The sequence below is a fragment of the Triturus cristatus genome, chromosome 1_2 (assembly GCF_964204655.1).
Source record: "Triturus cristatus chromosome 1_2, aTriCri1.1, whole genome shotgun sequence".
Classification (NCBI taxonomy): domain Eukaryota; kingdom Metazoa; phylum Chordata; class Amphibia; order Caudata; family Salamandridae; genus Triturus; species Triturus cristatus.
This window is the reverse complement of record NC_140580.1, coordinates 947478558-947505778: the sequence shown is the minus strand read 5'-3', so window position 1 is coordinate 947505778 and position 27221 is coordinate 947478558. Positions and strand designations below refer to the sequence as shown.

At 47.1% G+C, this 27221-nt stretch overlaps 1 protein-coding gene across 1 annotated transcript in view; it reads left to right on the top strand.

Annotated features, from left to right (window-relative positions):
• Nucleotides 1–725: 725 nt before the first annotated feature.
• The window catches only part of LOC146868417 (uncharacterized), a 65519-nt gene continuing 39023 nt past the window's right edge, over nt 726–27221 (top strand). Inside the window, exons 1-2 of the mRNA XM_085615439.1 lie at nt 726–825; nt 7789–8200. Coding sequence (XP_085471565.1) covers nt 745–825; nt 7789–8200 — 493 coding nt within the window. The 5' untranslated portion in view covers nt 726–744. The remainder of the gene's footprint in view (nt 826–7788; nt 8201–27221) is intronic.

Genomic DNA, 27221 nt, shown 5'->3' with positions numbered 1-27221 from the left:
CACTGCACAGCCACTCTCCTCCCGCTCCTCTTCTTTTTTATTCCAAGTCACTGCAAGCACTTCACTTGAGACAAGGGGGACAGTCGCATTTAATCAAATATAAGCCCTAACGTGTGTAGCATCCCTTGTTATAACAGTCATTTGCTGGCCCCAATCTTCTAATAATAGGGCCATTGTCTTATAAAATGCTATTACTGTTTTTATTTTTCTTGTATATTTAAAAATGCTCTCCCTGTTTTTACTCATCATGTATATCTGTGTAATGTCGCCCAGGACACGGGGGCATGTTTTATTTTTATTCAATATGTTGTTTACCACATGGTGGTATGTTCCACCCTTTTATGATTTTAACAAATCAAATACAAGTATTCTTCTTCTGAGGTGAAGATAATGAGGAATACTGCTGGGATCTGATGCCATAGTCGTGATTACCCTTGTAAATCCTAATTTCTTTGGGAATCCTCAATTACACGAAATAATCCTTGGTAACTTCCCCCCTTTAACTACTGATGCTTCTAGCATCAGTAACGCCAAAGTGTGAATTACCAGGGGAGAACGGGCACTCATAGTGTAATTCTGAGACTGGAAGTATGCATTGTTGTCTTTGTTGCTGGTATCTCTCACATAATCTTATCTTGCAGGGCTTTTGAAGTTGAATGTTGTGCTGACATTATACAGCCCAGTTCATGTGAATTACTGACAGTGACTTCGCCTCATTTGGAAATACCAATCACTGATGCAGAAATGATATCAACAGCATCAAATGACTACCCAGTCTCTATGGAAGTACTTACTGCAAGGACATCAACAATTGAAGATGTTTCGGTAAGATGTTCTCCTCCTTAAAACACACACTTTTCTATTGCTTTGTGATAATTCCATTGTTATCTTGCATTTGTTATATTGATAGAACAGGTGTTGGAAAGTGATGTAATAGTAGGGATAAGTAGGGACCTACCACTAGTAAGAAGGTCACAAATACAATAAAGGGTTCTCAATAAATTGTTCCCTTTCTCAAAACGAGGTAGCTGTCAATGAGCAGGCAGGCTTAACTTAGGAGATAGGTGTGTAAAGCATTTAAAAACACCAATACACTAAATAAGTAAAACACAATAAAAATCCACCATCAAATTATAAAATAGGTTATATTTCTGTGAGTGAAGTGACACCTAAACGACAAAAATACAATGTAAGGAACCAGAGATATGAATGTTTAAAGATTAAATGTAAAACTATTGCTTTGAAGCAAATATCGCTCAGGGGCTAAAAATAAGTTTGCGCTGGACTGAGACGAAGTCCAGAGTTCCAGCCGCCCATGATGTAACACTCCTACACTTACTTCCAGCAATATTCTTTTGCTGGGTACAAAGTGTCCACAACACGAATCCAAGGGTCTAGAAGCGCTGAGATTGTCCTTGGGATGTTGGGACTACAATTTCCACAATGCACTAGGCCAAATCCTTAAAAGTCCACTGGACACACTCCAGGTGGGTCCTTCTTGGTGGAGATGATGCAGGTGTCGCTTTCAGGGAGTCCACTCCTTCCCCTTTCTGAAGGAAGGCAAAGTCCTTAGGGCTGTAGTTCCAAGTGTGCTACAGGTGCAGTCATCCAGAGTGCAAACCTTTGGGGTGCAAGCCAGGGTTCCAACAGGACAGTCCTTCTTCTCCCTATTGTTTCAGGCATTTTCAAAATAGAGAGAACAGTTCTGATTTTGTTATTCGTTCAAAAATAAAAAGAAACCTTTCATAATGTTTGTGCCTAAACTGCACCTAGGTCTGTGTGTGGTCGCTCTAATCAGGGAAGAGGTCCCGGCAGAAGGACACAATCTCTCCCTGGGCGTGGAGCTCCCAACACTCCCAGAACCAGTATTGAGTTAATTTAAGTATTTAAAAGTGTGGATCTGTTCCCAGCTGCAAAAGGAGTTACTAAGATACATAAATAGTTCCTTCCTGAAGGGAAGTAATATCTATGTACTTATTCAGCCAGTCTTCCGTCTCCACCCGTTTTGCGCCAAAGTGTCCTGTCTGTCCAGACTTTAAAGAGATATCTTGTCAAGCAAACAAAGGAAGGTGTTTCTCGTGTAAATCTCAGAATCTATTGCCCCCTTCTCCATCACCCAATTTGCCATACTCCAGTCTACCGGAAGTGCTAGCCTCATTCACAAAACCTGTCGCCCACCTGAACAGCTTTGCTCACAAAAGCCTTTTTCTGTCATCTGATGTATCTCTCTGCAGAGACATTATAATCTTGGATCTCCCTACCTTCGCAGCCTTCTCTCCCAAGGAAGTATACCCTAATACTTTTTGAGTTGATTAACTTGCGCAACTCATACATTTGGACCTAGATTTACTAAGGATTGGGTGGGAGCTCGCAAGGTGCTGTGCAATTTTGTGCTGCGTCTGCAGATTTTTAAAATGGTTATTAAATAGGTGCCATACTTTGCACTGCTCGAGCACCTGCGCAAACGTTTGTAAGTAACCCCTTCTCTACTTCATGAGGCAAGTCTGAAAAATCTTTCATTCACATTGCTTCTGTGGTTTAATATTTTTTGTTTATGTTTACTCTTGCATATCCTTGAATCAGTTATCACTGAAGGTAACCAATCCTGGCTGTAACGCAGGCCCCCTTCCACCATAGCACAACGGTGCCTGCTCTGGCGCTAGACTGCACTTAGTGTTAGTGCAGGCAGGGAGAAGGAATGCACCATATCTTAGTAGATATGCTGTTATATTCCATATAGATACCCTAATATAGGCTCAGGTAACATCGTAACCTTTCACCTATACTCCCCCCTACATTACACACATAACGATTCTTGGGGACTGACCTTTTACCTAGATACGATACTGCACTCCGAACTCGGGATTTTCCCTGGTAAAAGCCTCATACATTATGCATGAGGATTCTTGGACACTCAGCAGGACTACCATCTCCGGTATAATACCTATGTATAAAGTTCATTCCTGATGTCATCCTAAGTCCGACAAGTGGCACAGCAAGGTAGAACCCCCGGGGAGACCTTTGGGTATATGAGCATCACATCTTGCTGAGACAGGGAGAGATCAGGATTTCCCTGCCGACACACATTGACGTGAGACGCTGAGGTTCCTGCATGCAGATACTCCAGCTCGCAGTGGTCTAACATCCCTTGCGGGGTGTCCAACTCGAGACCAATCTGTAACAAACAACAGTGTCTCAGGGTATTATTCACAGGTCAAGTATATGTGGCAGAATTAATTGCAACAGATTAAATCCAAAGGGGGAGAAAACCAGGGAAAACATTTTCATGTAAATGTAAAATATATTTCAATCAACAAGCATGTTGGTCATATCAAACTTCATACGTACAAGCACATGAGTCAGTAGCACTGCGTTACATTAAATGACATGTAACCAACAAAATACTGTGCACAAGTGCTCGTGAAGTATAGTGACGGCTCATGTGACACGTGACGTGGTATATACAGCGAGGGCAGTGGGCGCAACAAGAGACAAGTGAGAATTTAAAAAAAAATGGTTTACATATTTAGGATACCCAGACAATTAATGGCACATGAATACAAAAATTCAGATGAGTGGGGTATCCGTGAATAGGGGTGCCAAGAGTTCCGCTGTGGAAGTTGACGGTGTTTCGGCCTGCAGAAGTGTTAGGCCATCATCAGGACCAGGTTACATATATATTTTAAATTGCAGTGTCGAGATAACCAGTAGGGGCTCTGTCCTAGAAGGTTGCTAGGAAGTCACTTGGAGAAACTTGGAAAATAACAGAGACGGAATAAAGAGATTACTCTGGAAGGGCTGTTCTGTGTACTGTTTTGTATCCGCTGCTTCAGCACGAATGAATCGAGATGGCCGGCATAAGTCGGGTTGTAACGACTCGAGACCAAGACAGGGTCCCACAGTCTCTCACTTCAGGTAATGAGGTTGACTTTATCCTAGTTGGAACCTTGGCTTAACACCTACTCACATGCTGGGTACCCTTCGGTACATCTAGTTAGGGTAGCATCATAGGAGTATGCATTTTAATGTCATGTATTTTATATACTTGTCTGTATTCATGGTTATAGCAAAATGGTAAAAATCTACCATCCTTTTACTTTCTTAGTGCTTCTAATCATTTATATCTTTTACTGTCTCATGGTTGTTTCAGTGCACCTATTTTACACTAGAATAATGACTGTTTAATAAATACTTATTGAGAAACGTTCATACCGTTTATTTTGTGTATCTCTCTGAGACTAAATGAGCACAAGTGACTGAGCAAAAAGTAGTACACTGTTTCCACGGGACTGAGGGATCAGGGTTGTCATGTTCGATAGTTGCCAAGAACTATTCTCTCCTTGGTAAGAGGAGTTTCTAGTGGCACTATGAGCTAGCTGGTATACAGACTAACGTACCCGGTGGGGGGTGTCTAGAATCAGTCTTACACCAATCCTACAGTGTATGTTGTCTAAACATGCAGATCTTATATAAGGTCTCCATTTCACAGAGGCACTGCCAGGACAAAATGGTGGCTGGTTGAATCGGCTCTGAGCAGAACGACTCCCGAACTCTAGATGGGTGGCAAAAGCTCTGATTGTCACCCGATGAACACCTCTGACTTGTGACAGGCACCCACGGCCCTGCAACATCACCCAATCACACTCTGGCCATCCTCCCCTCACCTCCTCAACTAATCTCAACATCCAATACCTCCCATACAAGGCACGAACCCCCACAGCCTGGGCCACTCTACATCTATTCTATCTTTCACGCGCTTCCCCTCTGGGGTAGCAAGCAGGGGAGAATCCATTCATGGAAGGGGATGCCTGACTCCAACATGGCGGCTGTGGGAGCCACAATCATCAGGATGCAGCGATTGAGGGATCTCAAACTACCTGGGTGCCTGACCTCATCATGGCCTCCACACAAAAGGACTAAACCCCTCCACCCCCACCAGACTCGTGAGACTGGCAACTCGACCTTACTCTAGCGAGGCTAGGGGTGCTCCCCCACCACCCTCCCCCCCCTGGCTCACCCACCATGACTTTAACTTTGGGATCCTCCTCCGAGTGTTGAGACCTATCTAGCTGACCGATGCCCGGTGGAGCTACCTGCTAGCTAAAGAGGAGTTGGGTTGTGGATTTCCTCCTCGACCATCACCTACCCAGCCGGACCTTGGGCAGACTTTCCTTCGTCTCTCTGTCATTTTCTCCCCCTACCCTTTTTCCCTTCCCCCTGCCCTTCTGCGCTCCACTTTTCTCGTCTTCCTATGCTCTTTAAAATGTTTTGCTTTTTAACCGAGACCCTGCTATTTGGCTCTGGCCCGGTGGAGCTACCTGATAGCTAAAGAGGAGATGGGCTGTGGTCTTCCCCCTAGACGGTCACCTACCCAGCCGGACTTGGGGCAGATTTCCTCTCGTCTCGCAGTTGTTTCTCCCTCCTACTCTTTCACCCCACCATTCTATGCTCCATTTATCTCTTCTCCTATGCTCTTTAAATGTTTTACTAGTAACTTATGTAACCTGTTAACTGATGTAACTTTGTGGTTCTACATGTAAAGCGCTCTGATACCTCCGGGTCTAGCCAGCGCTATATAAAACTCAATAAATAAATAAAAATAAATAGGAACTACACGACAGTGGTGCATTCCCGCTCTTTCCCTGTCACGCAGCGCAGCAAGTTGTCTTGCTGCATTGCGTTGTGTGACTTATTAGTAAATCTGCCTCTTAGTTTGTGCCTAAAAATCCTGCACTTTTACTCGTAGTTTACATGTTACATGACAGTCCAGGTTTCTAATGTTTCTTAAGGGATAAAATTGACTTGCTTGAATAAAAAACGTTTTAAATATTTTGAAACCAATACTGCGTTGTGCACATCCCTTCCACTTCATTTTCGGATGTTTTTCTTGGTGTTTTTACTTTCCAAAGTCAGTGTGCTGCTCTCACTTAGTCAAGCTTCACTGCAGTTAGAAGGAATGTCTTCTATTTTCTGAAATCTAAGCTCCCTTCAACTGAGATGTGTGTGTGTATTTCTAACAATAACAGAAATATAACATGGGCTCACACATATTCCAAACTGCTTCATAGGGTGCATGGCACCAACCTTACTATACATAAGGAGAAATTGTATACATACTGCTTGAGGATCTTTCTGCTAAGAGTAGTTCCATAGTCAGATGCTGTTAAACCTACAAGTAAAATATCGCAGGGGAGAAGCCTCACTGGCCAGTACCGATGCTCACAGTAAAGTTAGTACATTATGCTTGTCCGTGACCCTGGACAGGGCTCCGCAGCCTTTTGGCTATAGAAATACAACATGACTGCACTACTGAATATCGATTATAGAAATATCATGATATAAGAATATTGTGGACAAAATGTTGAGGACCAAAATATTGAAACACAAGTGCATATAGAGGAAATATAGATTTACTATTTTTAACTCCACATCTGTGCACCTTGAAGAAATATGTATATGATGAAGATACATATATTTTTAACAAGGTATATAAAATCTATACTCACTTTTCGATATTTCGGTTTCAATATTTTGTCTTCGATATTTCCTTACCATGTTATTCTGCCTTCGATATTGATGCATACATTCAGTGAAAAAAACTTGAGAATCCTAGAAAAGAAAGGGATGTGCTAACATAGGGTGCACCAAGGGAAAATATGGGGAAATCATATTATTGCACTGAATGGTATTTTAATCTTCTTAGATGTTGTTGTATTTTTGTAATGCAAACAGTTTGCAGAATATTGTAAAACAAATGGAAAAAAGGTACATTGAAAACTGTAAACTGAAGCCCACAAAACCCCTAGAAGACAAGCGAAACTCCTCATCAGTTGGTATGTATATCAAGTGCACCAAGTGGCCCTTTGTGGAACGTGGTAGAGAAAGGTGCCTTTTTCTGTGCAAAATGTGCTTTGCGCTGCTTTGCGTCACTTTGTGTCAAGGGGACATTGCAAACACCCATAGTTGCAAAGTATGATCTCTGGTAGTGATTGCATCACAAACTAATGCCTTCTTGGAGCAGGTGCTGATCAGAAAGAATATATTCAATTCTAAAAAAAACCACACATTGAATGTGTGCTGAAGTGCACAACATACATCCAGTGCATTGGATACTTCTAGATGTGTCTAGTCATAGGAATGTGCCAGTATGCTTCTAGTGCAAAACCCATGTTAGAGAGTACCCACTCCTTTGTTAAATACTGTGCCTTACCAAAGCCGCATTTTAGAGCACCAACCAGGGGCGTAGCTTCAGGGGGGCGTTTGGGGTATTACACCGCCCTAGTAAACTTATTTGCTGGTAAATAGTTGTGTGCGGGTGTTAGGTCCCTTTGAGTTCAGGCTGGTATGGTGAGGTCAGATTTCACCAGGAAATTGTTCCATACAAAACCGCACACACGCACTCTCCCTCTCTGTTCTAAAAGTCTTCAAAAATGTTAGTTATTTTACAAAATATTGTGCTTCCTCTCAGTTCGTACTCATACCAATCCTTTGTGTCCCTTTCCACTGCCCCTTTAGCTCCCTGCTTGTGGTATTATGTATTTTAATATTACTTTCCAGTGTGATTGTTGGAAGATCCGAATCCCCGCCCCCCCTCATCTTACTGGTCAGCGAAAGGGGTGTCAGCAGCAACAGGCCAATCGTGGTAGATAAGGCGCTGTCCTGTGCTTTCCCACTTGCGCAGCGAAATGCAGCAATATTGTTTGCCGCGTTGCTTAAAAAACGAGTGAATCTGGCGCATACTTTTACAGGGCATCACTAAGAACAGCCCACGCTTTATATCTTTTGCAGGACGCAAAGGCTGTGAAAAGTGAATGGGAGAGCGGTGACGTGCACAAGTTCGAAGCATCTTTGACAACTCACAACTGCAGAACATTCAGCGGAAGCCGGGGTGACATATCAGCAATAACCCAGGGCATTCCGAGTCCTGAAAAAGTTGAAGGCGTTTTGTATCCTCTTGTACCTGTAAATACCGCCATCAATATTCCACCACGCAACAGGAACAGCACCGTGAATATATATCCTGAATACTTCCCTTCCCTTGTTCAGCTCAGTCCTGGAATAGCCACTGTTTCTGTGGACATTCACCTGTACGCCTGCATCCCGGAAGCCTCCTCAGTGACGTCATCCGGTGCTAACACCGCTACAACAGTTGGTCAGTCTACACCACCGCCACTGCCAAAACAAGACACCTCACAATACGGTAACCACTAACTTTGAAAATAACAAATGTATGAAGCTGTGTAACATTGTTTTCAGATAGTTTGTAGAAGTGTTGTACCAAATGTTAGGAACAAATACCCGTAGAATGCATGTATGCCTGTATGACAGCCCATTCTTGTCCCTTTCCAGCTGCTCACATGGGTAATAGTTAGGGCTCTGGATCCTTAGGCAGCAGGAATAATGACACAGATACATAAGGATAGTGTGGGGAACTGGCCAGGGCACGTGCGCCTGGCCCCTTTTATTAGCAGGGTCACTTGACCGATGACACCTGTGATTGATGGGTGTGGGGTGAGTGTGGAACCCAACTCTCAAGGAGTGGCTGGTGGAAACACTAGGGGGCATATTTACAAGCCCCTATCACCATCACAACGTCACTATCAGTGACGTTGTGATGGCGATAGGGGCCTCGCCTATTTTACAAGGCAGCGTTAAGCCACTTAACGTAATTTAACATTGCCTTGTAAATAAGGCCCCCTTTCGCGCTATGCTTAGTGTGCAAGGGGAAGGCAATGGGTGCTGCTGTAGGCGTTCCACCGCATCACCCTTTGGTTCTATCGCTGCTTCCTATTTACAAGGGTGGCATAAATAGGAGGCAGCGCCAGAATTAAGACCAGGGAAAACCTGGTCTTACACTGGCACAATGAGGACAAATGTTTCATTTCACCTCGTTTTTGCTGTTTTCATGTGTGCTGCATTGTGCTGCACACATAAAAGCAGCAAAAGGCCACTGATTGTTTATGTAAAGGAGGGTCCCCCTTCATGCACATAAACAATCACTTTTTAAAAATGCAGTTTTGCAACTTCTGTGTGTGCTGCATTAAGCACACACAGAAGTTGCATTAGGAAGAAAGAGAGAAACATATACACCTTGAAACAATCTGCTAATAAAAATACAATTTATATTACAAGGCACTTATCATTACATGTGGCTCCCTCCATAAAAAAAATACATCAGTGCTTGGGTTTGTGTAGTAGAGAGTTACAAGATTCGGGTTCAATAACAATGACTAATACCGTTTCCTAATAGCCATTGCAACTTTAATGTAGTTGGAGATCCTAGTGCATATATCATAAGTAGCCAAAGAATATAGACAAGCATTGGCATAGCCAATAGGTCTCGCTTTTGGGACCTTATAAGTGTTTAGTTATGCAACTGTTGCATGGCTAAACACTTATAAGGTCCCAAAGGCAAGATCTATTGGCTATGCCAATGCTTGTTATTATTTTCAGAGTTAGGACAGTGACTACTGCATGTGTGTGTGTACATGTATGTAGAGGCATGTGTATAGCGAGAGCTGATGTGAGCTGGGATACTGACGTTAGTTTTCTAACTAGGTTTCCAGATCCATGGGCTGGCAGATCATTCCTCATCTGCTCGACAGGGGGGTGCACAGAGAAGACTTCCCGCCATTTCTGGGTTCAGATGTTTTCATTATGTTAACTTGCTGCCCTTCCTGAACACATATAGCACATACACGCAGACAGAATCCTCAACTGGGAGAACTGTGCGAAGCTTGGGCAGAAATAGAGTGTGATAGGCTAATACACAATGTTGCGAAAAATTAGGGGTGCAGAGGGTAACGTACAACTAACTCCAAGGAAAACATAAATTTCACAGAAGTGTCATATTGAAAGCTTCTGAGGTATCCTGAACTAGTGCAACGTGTCTGAGTGGCCTCGTTCCATCAGCCGATTGGTAGAACATCCTTCGAATGTTTCAGCACACACTGCACTTCCAGGGGACGGGCTCAGGATATATTTATCAATCTGATTATCCCCACTGCACACCAATGGTCTGCATATTATTCAATCTGCCTCATGGCATGCTGCACAAGAAAGCGTAATGTTATGAATTCTGTTCCAGGCAGTAGGAAGCATTTCCCCCAGGGCACAAACCTGTTCTTCCACCAACCAACCCACCTTCAAAACCCTTCCTGAGTTCCTAAGCATATGATAAAATGCGTCACAATGCTCTGAATTTTGGGCTCCCGTATTGTTTTGTTAGCCGGAAACTATGAGTACTAAAACACCTCTTCTGAGCTCTTTCAAGTGGAGGCAGTGATCCAGATGTTGACACACACAGGAGTTTGCCCTGGATTCAGATTTCAAGCTGAAGGACGTTACCACCTTTCCCCCCACATATTTTTTGCCATGTAAAACTTGGAATGCTTGGTAAATGACCCACATTCTGAGTTTTGCAGCTCAGAACAAGAAATATACATAGTATCCCTCATTCTGAGGTAGGACTCTCGGAATTATGTGGTAATATCACAACTGGTGTGTCCCTGACCTCTAGTTAGGCACTAAAAGCAACGGAGAACGATATTTCTCAAAAAGTACCTCCTCCAGTCCCCATGTGAGCTTGCATCGATTACAAATGCATTGAAGTACAGACCGGAATAATACAGATGCGAGATGATATGGAGATGCGCATGCACGCTAAAGCCTCCTTTTGCCCTGAGGAAGTCATAGGACTAAAGGCCTATTTGATGAAACATGTTGGTGACGCAAGAGGGCTCATATAAATAGATATATATGAAGATATGGGAAACTACACTCTATGACATTTGTTAAAGGACTTTATGCAGATGTGATTCTGAAAAGTATTTTAACCAAATGATGTAGACAAAAATTGCGATGTTAAAATGGGTGTGCTAGGAATTGAAATTTGACAGAAAAGGCCAAGGTTTCAATAATTTTCTAAAAAAGAAGAGACGAAATTAATAACCTGAACGCAAAGAGGCAGTGAATTACAAGCTGAGGTGGAGCAATGGAAAATATGTTCCCTTGTTCTAAAGTTTGAATCCCAACAAAGTCAATTCAGTCTTTAATCCTTCCTAAGTCGGTAAACCAACTGCCATGGAATTGACTAAATTAACACCTATTCTTCGCAGTGCATACAAATAGTAAAAGTGCAGTATGCAGCACTATATATAAAACAAGGTATTGCTACTATTCCAATGACTGGACAAATAATTGTATGATATGGAGCTATTATACATTCAAAATGTGCGATTTATTTTAACAAGACTCATCTTTAAACTAATGTATTTCGTTTTAAATTGAAAATAATTTAATAAAAAGGGTATTATTCGTACTGACTTCTGCCTCACAGAGAACATCAAAGCGGCCGCGAAAGTGATCGCGATCAAATATCAAAGCGGCCACGCGGCCGCAAAAGTGAAAGTAATAGCGGTAAAGCGCGACGCGCGTGCCCGCGCACATGCACTGTAGCTCTAGGATGGCCTGGTAGCACTTTTTGGAGCCCTCACAAAATGTCTCGCCAGACCAGCGCATGCGCTGGGTCAGGCGAGACCTAATAATAAAAACCTTCTATATAGGAACAGGGCCTAATTTCTATTAAAAACGGAACTAAAAATCTTCCTCTTGGTTCTTTATAGAGGGCGCAAAATAGCAAAAAGTGCACAGTGCTCTGAGCTGCCAAATTATCACAGGGACAAAGCTCCAATTTATCTTCCCACCCCGATTGTTTTGGGAAAGTCACCAGAAAGTGCAAGGTAAGTAAGCGGAATCTAGTTAAATAAAAGTCTGTACATTTATAATGTATGTTAAATGAAATTGCTGCTGATCCGGGGATAGACAAAGGCGGCCTATTACAACGGGGTGAGAGCGGAATATATTTGCCCCTGTCGAATGTGCCTCTTTTTCATGATATTTTTGGCATTTTTCAAGGCTGCTAGCTGGACAATCAAAATAGTGCCCCAAACCTAGCTCGTAAAGGTTATCCTTTACGAATCGGAGCCAAGGGATAGAAAGTGCTCCATCAAGATTAATACAATCTTTAATAACCTCTCTGGAAAACACTAACTCTTCGGACAGCCAGATTTTAGCCCATAAAAACAGGGGGGGGGGGCAATATCTATACGATCCTCTACGAAGTCAAGCCCCAGCTCTTGATGACAAAAGATTGTGGGGGCACTGTTTGGGGCCATCAATAGTCTTTTAGTGAATTTGTATTCTATAACTTGTAGCTGAAATTTGTTATGGTATCCCCACACTCCTGCTCCATATGTTGCAACACATTTGGTTTTATAAAGTGTAACCAGCTCAGTCACTGGCTTATGACCCAGCTTTCTGGCTAAGCGGAAAAGCCCCTCAACTACCCTGCCCGCATGCTGCACCCTTGCAGTAACGAGCGGATCTCAACTCAACCTATTATTAAAAATATTCCCTAGATAATTAAAATTGTTCAGTTTGGGGCGTGACTTGGCCAGCAATCATGGCCGGCACAGTTTGAATAAGCTCCGTGCGCCCACCACCTTAATCCAACATTAATCCTACCAAATCTAACTCGTGTGCTGCAAATCCTCGGCGCGCAGGATGGAGGTGTCATCCGGTGTTCCCACGGAGCCAGGAGGATATTTGCACCGGTGGATTACAGGCGAGCGCGGGGACCGAGAGGAATGCGATATGGCCGAAGTTCAGCACCCGCTGCGCTAGCTGTTGGCTCCTGCGAGGCAGCTGCCTTGTCCGGGGCCGAGCCAGGGCTCTGCCCGAATCGAGGTGAGAGGGGGTGCTCAGCAGGGGTGGCTGGGTGCCGCACGTCCCTGCCCCCCTGGGCCTTTCCGAGTTTACGGTTCTGGCCTTGTGGACCCGAATGGGTTTCCCGCCGTGGTCGCGGGGCTTGTCCCAGCCCGGGAACTGATCGGTGCTGGGGACCGGCTGCTTGGGGGCGGGGGGTGCCGGTACCGTGTGCTGCATCTGTGGGGCCACGCCGGCACCGTAGGACGCTATCTCCCTCAAGGAAGGGGGGATGCCTGGGCTCTGGGCGCTAAGGCGCGGTTGCTCGTCAGCAGCAGAGCTGCTTTGGGGGCATTGTTGAAGCCGGTGCACGACAAGGTTGCAGAAGTGGCTGGATTAGATCCAGTGCGGCCTAGGGGTGGACAGAATCCGTGCGGACTGGCCACGGGACACACCCTGGAGAGTCCCCTGAGGTGGTGGATTGGTACCCTAGCGTTCCTTTGTAACTCGCATGAGTGAGTACTCCCAGAATTGGCACTGTTCACTGGATGTCACTACAATGGGGAAGGACAAACCTGGTGCCACAGGACTGAAACAGAGCACCCTGGACCAGTTTGCAACATCTGCAAGTGGGGGCCCTGTTCTGGATAATGCAGCCTGGCTTGCGGCCATCACGGATGCAAGGGACACATTGGAGGCCAAGATTGGCGCAGTGGGTACCGAGGTCTCATTTTTGCGGCAGTACCTGCGCAAGGCTGTTGACCGTATTACTGAGGCCGAGACGCGGTTGTCCTCTATGGCGGATACTGTGCAGACCCTCCAACAGCAGGTCAATAAATTGACTGTGATTTCCCAGGAGCTTGCTACCCACGCCGAAGATGTAGAGGGCAGTGCCAGGCGCAATAACCTCTGCTTTGTCGGTTTTATGGAGGGCTGCGAAGGCGGCTCCATGAATTGTTTTCTCACGTCATGGCCTAAAGATCTGCTGCTGGCGGACAAGATCTCGACATGCTTTGTTGTTGAGAGGGCTCATCAGGCGTTTACAAGAAAGCCAGCTCCTGGAGAAAACCCACAGCCGGTCATTGCCAAGCTGCTAAACTATGCTGACCCGGACGCAGTGCTGCAATATGCCCAGTTGAATAAAGACAAGCTTGTCTTCAATTCAAGGCCCATTATGATCTTTCCGGACTACACCTGGCTAGTGCAACAACAAAGAGTCTTTCACTGTAGCAAAACGGAGGCCACGCAAACTCAACATTTCTTATATGTTACTGTATCCTGCCAGGCTCCAAGTGATTTATAACTCCAAAACATTCTTCTTCGACTCGCCTGAAGCGGCCTCATCTGGTCTGATGAAAGGGCCCACCTGAAGCCGCATTCCCCGCCGCCGCTGGAGTCTGACTCATCTATGGGCTCGGAGCGGAATCAATCTCATAGGACGAAGTTCAAGAGGCGGCATCGCTCAGATTCTGCTCGTTGATCCTCTAGTCCTGTGCAAGCCTTTTGACTGACTCATGGCCTGTGATATCCCTAGTTGCACATAACTGACTGTTCATGGGTTGGGTTTGCCCTGATCATTCTGCACCGAGTAGAGTTGGCTTTTGCGCATGGTGGTTGACCTGCACTGCTACCAGCTCCTCAAGGTTCATGTTTTTAGAGGTGGTTGGGATCCATTGGTTTGATCCATGATTTGGGTCCTGAGGTTCCCCTTGCTGCAACAGATGGTCCTAGTTCTTGGCAGTATTGGGTGGGGGGAGGGGGTTGTTAAAGGGGGGGGGTTCAGAATTGTTGGCTGTTTGTTGTTTATACACGCAGACGCACATCCCACTACTCACTAGGCTCTTGGACCCAGACTAGATATATGGCTCATTCAGCAACAGCTTCCCAAATAGGCAAACTGACAGTGGTGACGTGGAATGTCCAGGTGGTGCTCAATAAAGTAAAACGGGAGGCCATCCTCAAGGCAAGCCAAACGTTATGGTGCTGACATTCTCCTACTGCAGGAGACTCATCTCCTAGGTAATAAAGCCCTGTGTCTGGCTAGGTTCGGATTCCAACAGGTGTTTCATGCAGGTTTCACTAGGGGTTTCCGTGGTACCGCCATTCTTATTCATGCCTGTGTCCCTTTCCTCCTTACTAAACATTGGGTGGACCGTGGGGGCAGGTTTGTTCTCCTGACGGGGACGCTTTATGGTGAAACGCTCATGCTGGACAGTGTGTATGCTCCCCCGCCCCTTGGAGCTACGTTTGTGGAATGTCTGACCAGGCTGTGGGGTGTCAAAGGCAGCTGCACCATCATTTGACAGAGGAGGCAAAGGACATCTGGTTGGCGTCCCAGTATCGGAAATACCAGTGGGGGGAATAAATCTAGTAAAATGCTACATAGACTATGTCAAGCTAGGCAAGGCCTAGGCCATGGTCCCCACGATCCAAGGGGGTGATGGTGTCCTGCGTACTGCACCCGCAGAGGTGGTGGAGGAATTCGCCCGGCACTTTTCTGCGCTGTATGCCCGTTGGGAACAGGTTTCCGGGGATACCATCGCGGAGTTCCTGCGTGATATTCCCCCCCAGCGACTATTGGCCCAAATGAGAGATCAATTAGGCTTCCCCATTACCATTGACAAACTAACAGCTGCAGTCAATGTGATGCACCCGGGTTGTGCTCCAGTTCCTAATGGGTTTCCTATGGAGTTCCTTCGCTCCCATATAGCCGCGCTGGGTCTGCATTTACTGGGTATGATTCAAGAGGCCCTTGTGCAGAGACTACTGCCTCGGGACTGGCGTCAGGCCGAAATTGTCCTCTTTTTTAAGCCGGCCGTCCACCAGAGGATCCGTCCTCTTACCGCCCTATCATCTTAATAAACTTTGAATCCAAATTACTGGGGAAGGTCCTGGCAGACCAACCTGGCTTTATGCCGCATCGGCCACCCGACATAATATTCGCCGGGTTCACAATGCTATGGCATTGACTCCGGAGCTGGGACATCCCGCTGCCTTACTCCTAGCGGATATAGACAAGACATTCGACTCCCTTAGCAGAGAGTTCCTTTTCCAACTCCTAGACGTGATTAATTTTGGTCCACATTTTCTATCTTATGTGCGCCTCCTTTATACCGAACCTATGGCCTCTGTACATATAGCTGGCCATCGTTCCCCATTCTTTCCTATTGGGCGAGGTACACGTCAAGGCTGCCCCCTATCCCCTCTCCTCTTTGCCTTGGCTGTAGAGCCCCTGGCGGTGTGGATTCTTAGGGATCCGGTGCTCAGAGGTTTTGACTGGCCACGTTCACAACCGGACCATATTGCGCTCTACGCAGATGATGTCCTGTTTTTAATGACCGATCCCTGGGTCCACGTATTTTGGAGATCCTCCAGGATTTCGGCCAGAACTCTGGGCTTCATACTAACCCCACTAAATCAGTGCTGTTCCCAGTATGCGGCCATCAGGGTAGAGGCACCTGAGCATCCCAGTTACAACATGCTATAGAAGGGTTTCAATACCTGGGAGTATTTGTGTCCCCCTGTCCGCAGATTTCGTGGACACGCGATATAAACCCGCTCCTCGTCAATCTCCGTGATGAGACAGCTGTCTGGTCATCCCTACAGCTTTCGTTATACGGGCGGTTGCCATTTTTAAAATGGTCTCTCTCCCCAGGGTTCTCTACCGTCTTCAGAATTTCTTATACCACATACCGTTGGCGTGGTTTGCTCAAATTAACGCCTTACACAATACATTTTTATGGGGGGGACGGGCGATTCATGTGGCACTTCAGACCTGTACACAATCCACCTACTGCGGGAGTATTACGGATGTGGATGTATACCCCTACTATGTTGCGGCTCTCCTGTTAATCAGTAATGACTGGTGGTATAACTCACCTACGGGCCCGGTGTGCGCATTAGAGCATGCGGCCATGGGGAGGACTCCCCTCCTGCAGCTCCTTTACAGTGCGCAGAGCCTCGACCATTTGCCACACGCCAGTCGAACATCGATCAGGCTGTGGCAGTACACAGTTTGACGTATGGGTTGGCACAGGTGGCAGACGCAGGGGACGCACTTATGGCACGGTAATTATTTGCGTCGAGTGGCGACCTGATTGGTATTTCCACCTTGGGGAATGTTATGCGGGGCACCGTCCTTAAATCATTCCAGCGACTACAGGAGGAGTTCCATCTCTACAAAACCCAGTTCTATGGGTACCTCCAACTGCGTCTTGCCGTGACTCCCTCGCTAATGATAGATATGTGGGCAGGAAGAACAATTAAAATCACCTACCCAAAGAATGCATAATGGTTGCCATTTCTTAGAGGTTTTGTTAATTTCTGCCTGCAGAGCCTCAATAACCTGACAGCTGTTTTGTTTAAAAATATTGTAATTCCATTTCACAATTAATAGCTTGACGTGTAACATATTAGTGACCAGGATCAATTGGAACCAAGGAGACGTAACAACAGTGGTGATTTTTATGGCCTCTTATTTAACTGAAATTAACAGAACCAAACCTCCCTGCTGGGGAAGGTGTTGCATGGACCGTGTAAGAACAATAACCATTCAGCACAATATCTTCCTTATATCACGTCTCCTGTAGCAGATAATATTTAAGCCTCTAATATTGTTGGACCCGGCCTCGTAGAATGGCCCGACGTGCCCCCGCACCACCGAAACCCGGTACCAGCAGCCCCAAGCACACGGCCCAGCCGACCCTCCCCACCAGGACACACGCACCGACCCGGACATCCCCGTCCATGGCCTCTCCCCTTTCGGCCACCCCGGGCCCGCGTGCCCACTTCATGCATCAAGATGGCCGCCCGGCCCCAGCGCGACCCGGGCCTAGAGGCGCCACTCCGGCTGGAGGACATCACGCTTCCAGGGGATGAGAGAGGGAGGAGCAGTTTCTATCGCACCTCTGAACTCCCCTGGGACGATGGGTTTCGATCGGCCCTCCGGCCTCCCTGAGGGCTGGCTCCGTGCCTGCTGGGTGTCTGGGACTCCTCCCGACCCGGCCCTGAAAGGATCAAAAGACAATAGCAGGAAATCCCGACAAGCGACCTCCAGGTGTCAAGACTCCTGCCTGCACAGACTCCGGACATCAAAGAGGGGTCGACCTATAACAAGGGGTGCTCTGGGTCTGTCCGGCAGATTCGACGCTGGAACAACAAGAGCCTGCCGACGTGGTCGCGGCTCCTGAAACTTGGACCCTCCTGAGCCCTGCTGAGTGACTCGCGGCTCCCTGAAGATCGTAAGACCTCCGAACTTGTACCTGAGCCTGCTGAGTGACTCGCGGCTCCCTGAAGATCGTAAGACCTCCGAACTTGTACCTGAGCCTGCTGAGTGACTCGCGGCTCCCTGAAGATCGTAAGACCTCCGAACTTGTGCCTGAGCCTGCTGAGTGACTCGCGGCTCCGTGAAGCTCGTAAGACCTCCGAACCTGTACCTGAGCCCGCTGAGTGACTCGCGGCTCCAACAGACTCTCACGGTCCCGCCGGACCCCGACTACAACAACGTATCCCCCAGCTCGAGGATTGTGAGCTGTGCGCCGGATACGTCCCTGCCTTGAACCTTTACCAGAGACTGTCCCGCTACCCCCTACCCCTTCCGAGACTCATTGAGCCCGTGCTCACCGTGTACATATTTGCAGTGTTAACCTACTTGATAAAGATTGATTTCTAAGAATACCCGGTGTGGTCACTCTGTGTCGTGTGGTGCCAGAAGTACGATCCTAGATACGAGATTCTTCCCCCTGGGGAGTCTCCCGCCAGTGCCCGGCTACGATACTTCGAGGGTGGGTCTCAGGGTAGTCAGAACCCCTTCCAGGCTCCTCTGAGGTCGCCATCTAACAAATATAATTTAACCATACCTCATCAGTCAGTTTGTAACGGATTCCTGCTATGTTCCATGAAATACATTTTAGTGGAGCCTTTATGCGACCCTGGTTGACCAATCCCACAGGTTTGTTGTCCATAGTGGTGGGGACAGCTCTGGCTCCTGGCTAGTAGTAGTGACATTTGGAGTCAGGCTAAATTGTGGTGGATAGACTACGGGTTTATCTCGGCTCTCCCTACTAGTATTTAATCTAGTGGAGGGGGATTCGAGTGATTCCGCCGTGCCCCTGTTAATGGTCGTCTATATGAAATCCTCTCTCTTGAGCATTACAGTCCAAATTCAATCCAATAACTGCAACTGATTGGCTAGAAGCCCCAGGTAGTCAGTCTATTTCAGACAACCTGGAAAGGACATCAAACCGGTTCGGGTGAATGAATGAGGGAGGCTATATAAAGGGATGTGAACTTGAGTCCGTCCATACAGACTGTTTTCTTGCAGTAAATTCATGGTAGGGAGGATAAAAAAAGCCCAAAAGGTGGATCTCTATCGAATCACCAGGTAAGTCTCTGAAATGTTAGGGCAAAACGGGCGCACCATGCATTACTAAAATATGCATGACACAATCCCCTTCCCCATGTTTGATCGTGTGACCTAGCCAGCTCACTCACCTGGCCATCATAATAATTTTTTCAGACCAATTTAACTTTGGCAAAATTCTCTTATTACACCAGTAAGCTGATTTATCAATAAGGCTTTGTCAAGTTTCTTGCTGGCCAAGGGCAAGACAGGGGACTCCCTTCAAAATCAAAGTATATGGTGTGCATTCCGGGGGTAGGCTTAGAACATCTTTTGCACCCCTCCCGGTTTTTAGATCGTGCACTGGGCCAATTACATTTGAAATTCCATCTGAAGGTCTACCCCTATCTATCGTGGTTGGTCTTGATTGGTTTGTAACCCCCTGACCCAGGTTTTCAATGTTCCTGTGGGGGTTCCCAGCAAAAGTAGAGTCCTGCACTGTAGAGGCCTTAGGGTTAATACTAACACTATGAGGAAAGGACTCTGTACTAGGGGCCTGGCCATTTACGGTTGATGATGTGCTTAAAGGGGTCAGGCGGTTTGTCGGGATGCTAGGGATGAGCTCGTGTTGTTTAAAATTTGAGTTTCTTGAACAAGAAACGTTATCAAGCTGTTTATTAGTTGCCGTCTTATTGCCTAGTCCCGACAACACATGTGCAAGATGGTCTTCGATACAGGCTAATCTAAATAGAACGGGTGTTTGGGCCTCATATACAATTCTACTGAATTTATCAACAGTGTTATCAATTTTATTTGTTGCGCTGCTTCTCCCTCCACCTAACCGAGTCCTGGATGTGTTTCCGACTAGGTGAGTTTGTTTGGTTCTCTTGACCCTCTGTGAATGTCCTTTTATTTTACTATCACCCCCGCCAGATCTGTTCATTTCCGTTTCCCCCCGAGAACAGATAAGGGCACAGTAGCTTTAGTCGCTGGACAAGTTGTAGAGTCAGCTTCTTCATTGGGGGTGTGTGTAACATCCTGACTCAATATGATTACATTAGGGGGATATAGGAGGTAGCGGTCTCTGTACAGAAACAGATTCTGGTGTAGTTGCTTGAGGATCAATTGGGACAGGTATGATTGGGCAGGCAGCTAATGAAAGTCTGCGCTCCGCGATTTCTATTTCCTTTGTTATCGCCCCTACTGCCTTTTGAAGATAGCCTTCCAGAGTTGTGTACACTGCCTTTGATGTGGAGATGGGTTTTCGTTTTCCCATGGTACAAATTGCCTTAACGGTAAACAACATTAAAAAGATAAAGGCAAAAATAGAAAGGTTTTACCTTGACACAGTTATGTAGAACTGGATCCTGATGAGAAAAACCCCCCCAAACAAGTGAGTTAGCTCAGCCCAGCCTTGGCCTGCCACGGACGGGCGCAGATGGGCTCGCTCTTGGCCCGGGCTGCGGGAGCCCGAGGCCGCCTTTATGTGCCCCCTGGCGCAAAGGAAATGACGGTGGCGCCTCCTGGCGCGTTGGTGCGCGGGGAAAGGAGTCCCTGGTAAGTGGCAGGGAGTGGCAGTATCAACAGTTGTGGACTCCCGCCCTGCGGTAGCCCCAGGCCGCCTTTATGCGCCCCCCCCCCCAGTGCAAAGGAAATGCCGCTGACCGCGGCCCCCGCAGGGGGCCACTACAGCGGTCGGCGCCCTAGTGCCGCCGTGGCACCTGTCACCCCTCCCCACCCCCTCCCAAGGGGCGGGGGCGGGGACGCCGACCGGTGTCCCCCTCTCCTCGTGCTGGCCGGATATGACGCACAAGCGCGTCACTTCCTGGCCCCTGTGGCAAGGGGAGGCTATTTAGCCTTCCCCCACCCTCCTGGCGACCTCTAGATGTTTGTTCAAACTGGGGAAGAGCCTATCGACCATAATCAATATTGGAACCAGCAATTTTCGGTGCATTCCGCATCAGCGAGTGGGTGGCCAGGTCCAAGTCGACAGCTCGGGGGATGCGCTAGCCATCTCAGATGTGTCCGTTACCGACTCCTTGACCATCCGCCTCCGGAGGTCAAAGACCGATCAGGCAGGGTGGGGGATTGATGTGGTTCTCAGGCCCCTTGGCGACCCCAGGTTTTGCCCAGTCCACTGGGTGAAGGTGTTCCTCGGGTGCCGCCACCCCCGCCCCGGGGTACTTGCTGGTACACAGGGACCAGGCCCCAGTGACCAGATACCGGATAGAGCGAATGATCAGGGCCAGCTTGTCCAGGGCGGGTCTGGACCAGCCAGAGAAGAGATACTCAAGGCACTCTTTTAGGATTGGAGCAGCTACGGCGGCCCACCTAGCTGGTTTAGCGCCCGCCAAGGTGAAAAAAGTGGGGCGGTGGGAGTCGGACTGTTACAAACATTATGTTCGCCCCTGAGATTGACAGTGCGCACTGCTCAAATCAGACAGATTCTCTAAGCTGGTATGCCTAGGGGGTTTCACCACAGAGGGAACCGAACGGGCGTACTTCCCATAAGGAATAAGGGATACATGGCAAGGGCAGGAGGGCCCCTTGCCCATCGTCACGCACGTCTGGTGATGAGCACTCCTGTGCGTCAGGATTTAGCAAACAAAGGGACTGTTCAAAGGTTAAGTATAATCCTTCTCGCCTTAATAGCCAAAGCAGGCAGGCGGGTGGGGGAGTGGTCACCTAGCATGGGAGCTGTTGTCCCATAGATGGGGCACGCAGGTGTTCAGGCACACACGGGGCTAAAAATACGGCAGCTAGGTGAGATCAGCAAATAGACGGGGCAATGTGAGCCTTGGTGTATGCATTCGCCCCGCCCACAGCTGGCACGGGGCAGAGGCATGTGATGCAGTGGAACACTCCCGCAGGAGTGTGAATAGTTCTTGGCACAACTTCTCAGGCATAACGGGCCTTTGGTTTCATCAGACACTATCTGACCCAGACAGTGACGCCCTGTATTGAATCAGACAGTCTCCATGCAGGTATGCCTAGGGGGCTCCACCACAGGGAGCTGAGTGGGCGAAATTCCCTGCAGGGAGAAGGGTTGCAGGGCAAGTGCTGGGGGCAGCCTGGCTCATTGTCGCAGGACGCCTAGTCATGGACATTCCTGCGCGCCTTCATTTTGCTTGCAAAGGGACCGTTCAAAGTTAAGTATAATCCTCCTTGCCTTAAGCCAGAGTAGGCAGGCGGGTCGGGGAGTAGTCACCTAGCGAGTGGGTGCTGTCCCTTAGATGGGCACGCTGGTGTTCAGAAACACTCGGCGCTAGTAGGACGGCAGCTAGGTGAGAGCAGCAAATAGATGGGGCTTTGTGAGCCTGGGAGTCAGCATCGCCCCCGCCCAGACTTGGCTCGGGGCTGAGGCAACTCAAGCAGTGAAACTTTCCCTCATGGGGGTGGATAGTTCTTGGCACAACTTCCCAGGCCTAACTGGTCTTTTGTTTCATCAGACACTATCTGACCCAGGCTAGCGTCAAGGGCTTTGGGATACAGATGGGGCCATCCATAACCAGTTGGGATGGTTCTCTGCATCTAAATTTGCAGGAAGCTCTAGACAGAAGAGGCTGCAGCTGTTCTGGTGGGGCGCCCTGGTGGCGACGGTGAGCCGCCTCCAGGGCTGTGGCGGAGTTACAGGGCGATCTGGAAGCAGGCCGGTACAAAGGGTACCTCTGCGCGGCACCATAGGGGGTGCCTGAGCCAAAACCGAGGAGCCTCAGGGGAGGGTCTCGGAAGCCGTGCCGGCGCCCCACTAGTTCTGCGGGCGGTTGTGGGCCTGAACAACCGGGGGGTTTGCTATGCGACGCTCCGCCCCGAGAGGGGGGGCGTGAGTAGAAGTTACCAACGGCACGTGATCCTAGAAAATAATCACCTGGATGGCAGCAAAGACGGGGTTCGATCCCGCGCTGCCCGGCTCATCAGGCGGGCAGGCGGCCCAGTTGGTTGCCTGCCCTTGGATCGCCCGTAAGATAACTCACCCATTACATATTGTAATATGTAATAAACCTGCAGCAAATTTTACCCAACTCAACAGTCTGTGTGTGTGTTATTTGGGTATGCATTTTGGGGGATGGGGGGCAGAGGGGTGCCCCTGGCGGTACTATGACGGTGGTGCCTCCTGGCGTGTTGGTGCATGGTGAATGGAGTCCCCTATTAACAGGAGCAGGCGAGTGGCAGGCAGTGGCAGGATCAACAGTTGCGTTATGTCATTTATTCAAATTTAATAGTTCAATTCAAAAATCATTTGTTTGGTAACTTTGCCCTGTTTCAGCTGCAATTATTTTTTGCTCAAATATGTAAATTATGCAGTGGCAAGTAGAATATGCAACAAGTGTGGTAAATCCATAATTATGAGGAAAACACTTCTGATGCAAAGTGGGGTTTTACGGTTTCCATGTTCATGTATAGGGTTGAGTATGTATGACTTCATACAGTATTATGATCTTACCATAATGCCGTATTTTATTACCCCCGGTGTATTTTTATTACCATTGCTACCTCAACCCGACGGGGAAGCCCAAGATAAGGAAATGTGCTTAGTTAAATAGCTGAACCCAAACTGAAAGAATTCCTTGTTCCTTATATACAGTACACATATAAAATTACCTAATAAATGGAATCTAGTTCCCTTTCTATTGAATGAAGTCCTGAACTAAAGGCCTAATGAAGGGTTGTGTGCCATCTCTGGAAAAGAAAGCACCAGTGAAATCTCTTCCACTTGGAGGGATATTATGGTTGTAGTGATGTTATTGTTGGATTACCTTCTGGATTTAGCACTTCCTGAAAAACTCAAAGGGGCAGATTTACAAGCCCCTTGCGCCGCCATTGTGTCACTTTTTTTGACGCAACGGCGGTGCAAACAATGTAGCCAATTTACAACGTGATGCATCTAGGGAGATGCGTCACGTTGTAAAGCCCTGCATCACATTATATCTGCCCCAGGTATAATGTATGCAGGCTAGGCATTCCCACGCAAAAAGCCATGTAGAACTGACGGCGTGAAAATTACAACATTTCACTGCGTCACTCTACGCCTTCACTGCGTCAGAATCCCTACGCCTGCTCAGACCAGGCGTAAGGAATGACACATGGCTTTTTGTATGGGACTCACCTATCTGTTGTGGCACAGTGCTGGAGTTGCGTCACTTTGGTGAGCAACTCCAGCAATGCGTCACTTTTGCGCCAACATTTGCATCCGTATTTCTGTTGCATCTTTTAATACTTGCGCCATGGAGCACTGTATTGTAAATACAGCGCATCCATGTGGCGCAAGGACATTTGGCACTGGTGCAAGTAGACTGCCCCAAAGTATTTTCCATTCCCAGCCAACTCTAAATCAGACTCCAAGGGGATAATTTAAGGAGCAGCTGCCTGGCCACCAAAATTATATGTGGACACTGTCTTTGCCAAAGGCACCCTAACATGGCAACAAAGGCACTGGAACACATGACCCAGCAGCAGTTATTCTGTCCCTGCCACCACCTGTGTCTTGCACCCTGCCGCTTTTCACTAGCCACTTTTTAACCATGAAATGCAGTCTTTGTGTGTGAAACATCTAGCAATGCCCAGCCCACGGCTGCATGGGCAAGGTTGCATTGGGGTCAGAATTCTGGAATTTTCTTCTGTGGCCTTGGCCTGCGTGCATCCAACCCCCAACATATACATCAAAGAGATTCTCTTGTCTTTCCTCGAATAAGTTGTAGGGCAGCAGTGAGTGGTTGTGGCAGGGAGCCGTGACTAAAGTTGTCCCACAAATCTCCATGCAAAGCCCCTCCTCTGCGTGCGACTGTGTGCCAACGTGCAAAAGAACAGGGCTGCGGAGACTAGGTGGGCCCCACTATGGACAAGAAAATCAGGTTGTTGCTCAGATTCTACTGGTGCCTGTTGAGTAAGACAAGTTAGGCAGCCAACCATCTAGGCAGGAGAAGATCAGCAGCACTGAGCTGTAACATGCACGTACATTGAGGAACAATGTTGAAATGTGCACAGTACAGTACAGGTATCATAATGCTCAAGCACGTTAGAGTACTTTAACATCACAATGCGTGTCATTAGAGTTGCCACCAATGCCTTTTAAATTAGGCCAAGTCGAATCGAAATTGATGTAATCCTAAAATATCTGGCATAATTCCACTTCTGTACATTTCTTTATTTAGGGTGTTTTATAAAGCACAAACTTGACCCAAGGGTATCAGAGCACTATACATATGATTGATAAACATAAACAAAAGTTAAAAACTCAAGTAAGCTATGGTATGTTGTAAGGTAAGAGAGTTAGTATTAAACATCCGCCATGCATTTATGAGGCACTGGGCTATATTCCCAAAGGATAGTTTTCTGAGTCTGCTCTGGATCCATTCACTTCCGGTACCCTGGGGAGCAATCTTTATGTGGGGTTCTACAGGGAAATATGTGCTTCTGCCCTGTATTGATATTACTGTCATTGTGATGCCCGCTGAGATCAAGGGATAGGCTAACCAAGAGTTTATGAGAGGAATCTATTCATTAGGATCTTTTCACCTCTTTTTTGAAAATGTGGGTTGATGGGTTTGGTCACACTTTGGGTGGTAGGAAGTTTCAAATCCTTGGTGCTGATCCAGAGAAGGAGCATGTGTAGGTTTTTTGTTTTCTGATTCTGGGGGTGTTCAAGCCTAAGAGAGTTTGCGCCTCTGAGGGAGTGGCTGTCTCCTGAGATTCTACTCTTTTCTGCCATGTACCTTGGTTCATTAGAATGTAAGGCTTTGTGTGTGAGGCAAGAAAGTTTCAGATTAGTTCTGCCTTCGAGTGGGAGCTAGTCGAGAGATCTAAGTGGTGGGGTAATGTGGTCAAAGCATCTAGTTCGTGTTACTAGTCTCGCTGCTGCTTTGAGTGTCATTTGTGTGGAGCCATTCTCACCTTAGGGAGACCAGAAAGGGTCACAAATCTGTATTCTAATCTGGAGACCACTAATGATTGTAATGCTTGTTTGAAGTCTGGAGGGACAGGAATGGTTTCACTTACTTCAGTAGTTTGAGTTGCAATGATGCACTGTGCGTGGTTGCACTGATATGAGCTAGTATGTTCAGATTTGTATCCAGTGTTATTCCAAGGGATTTTGTGGAATTAATAATGGTAGGTTAATAGTTGAGGGCGTCTAGGTGATTGAGCCAATCTTGGGTTAGTGTTGTGCTGTTATGAGGGGAGTAAAGTAGGAATTCTGTTTTCAGAGAGTTCAGCTTGAGGTTGTTTTGAGATAGCCAGGAGTGAGTTTTGACTAGAGTGTTATTTAATCGGATGAGATCCTCTAAGGAGGATATCTTTAAGTATAATTGTGCTTACATGTGGTATGCAACGTTCAATTGTTTGAGGATTTCCGTTAGTGACTCCATATATAGGTTAAAGAATGTGGGGGAAATGGTCGACCCTTGTGGGACTCTGCATCACACTGGTGCTGTATCTGAGAGTGAATTGCCTAGTTTGATTCATTGTGAGTGGTTCTGCAGGAAGGATGCGAACCAGAAGAGCACTTTCCCGGACAGCCCCATTCTGTTTTCCAACAATTTTAGTAGGTTGTTCTGATTGACCGTGTCAAACACTGATGAGAGGTCTAGTAGGTTGAGTGGGCAGGAATTGTTGTTGTCTAGCATCTTAAGGATGCCGTCCATTATGTGAACAATGGCTGATTCAGTGCTGTGCCCTGGTCTAAATCCTGGTTGAAATTTGTCAAGTAGGTTGAATTGATTATTGTGCTGACTTAGTTGTGCACACATTTTTCCAACAATTTGGCCAGAAAGGGGATATTCGACACCGGGCAAAAGCTGCTCAGGATTTGTAAGGTATGGTCCTACTTTTTTCAAGAGTGGTGTCACTTGCCCAGTTTTCAGGCTGTGTGCGATAATGCCTTGTTTTAGTGATGAATTTACGACCTTTGTTAGTATATGTGAGAAAAGGTGACTGAAGTTGGTTTCATGGACAGTAAGGTCTTGTGGACCTCCTCCTCAGTTAATGTTTTGAACTCACTCCAGAATGCTTGATTTTTGGTCTTGGATGGGTTCTTCGTCATATGATCCTCAACTGGGGATGTAAAGTCATCATCAGAATGGTGATTGTTGTCGATAGTGGCTTGTAACCTTTCTTTGTTGGTTACAATTTCTTTTTCAATTTCTAAGACTTTCTCATTAAAAAATGAAAAGACAGCTTC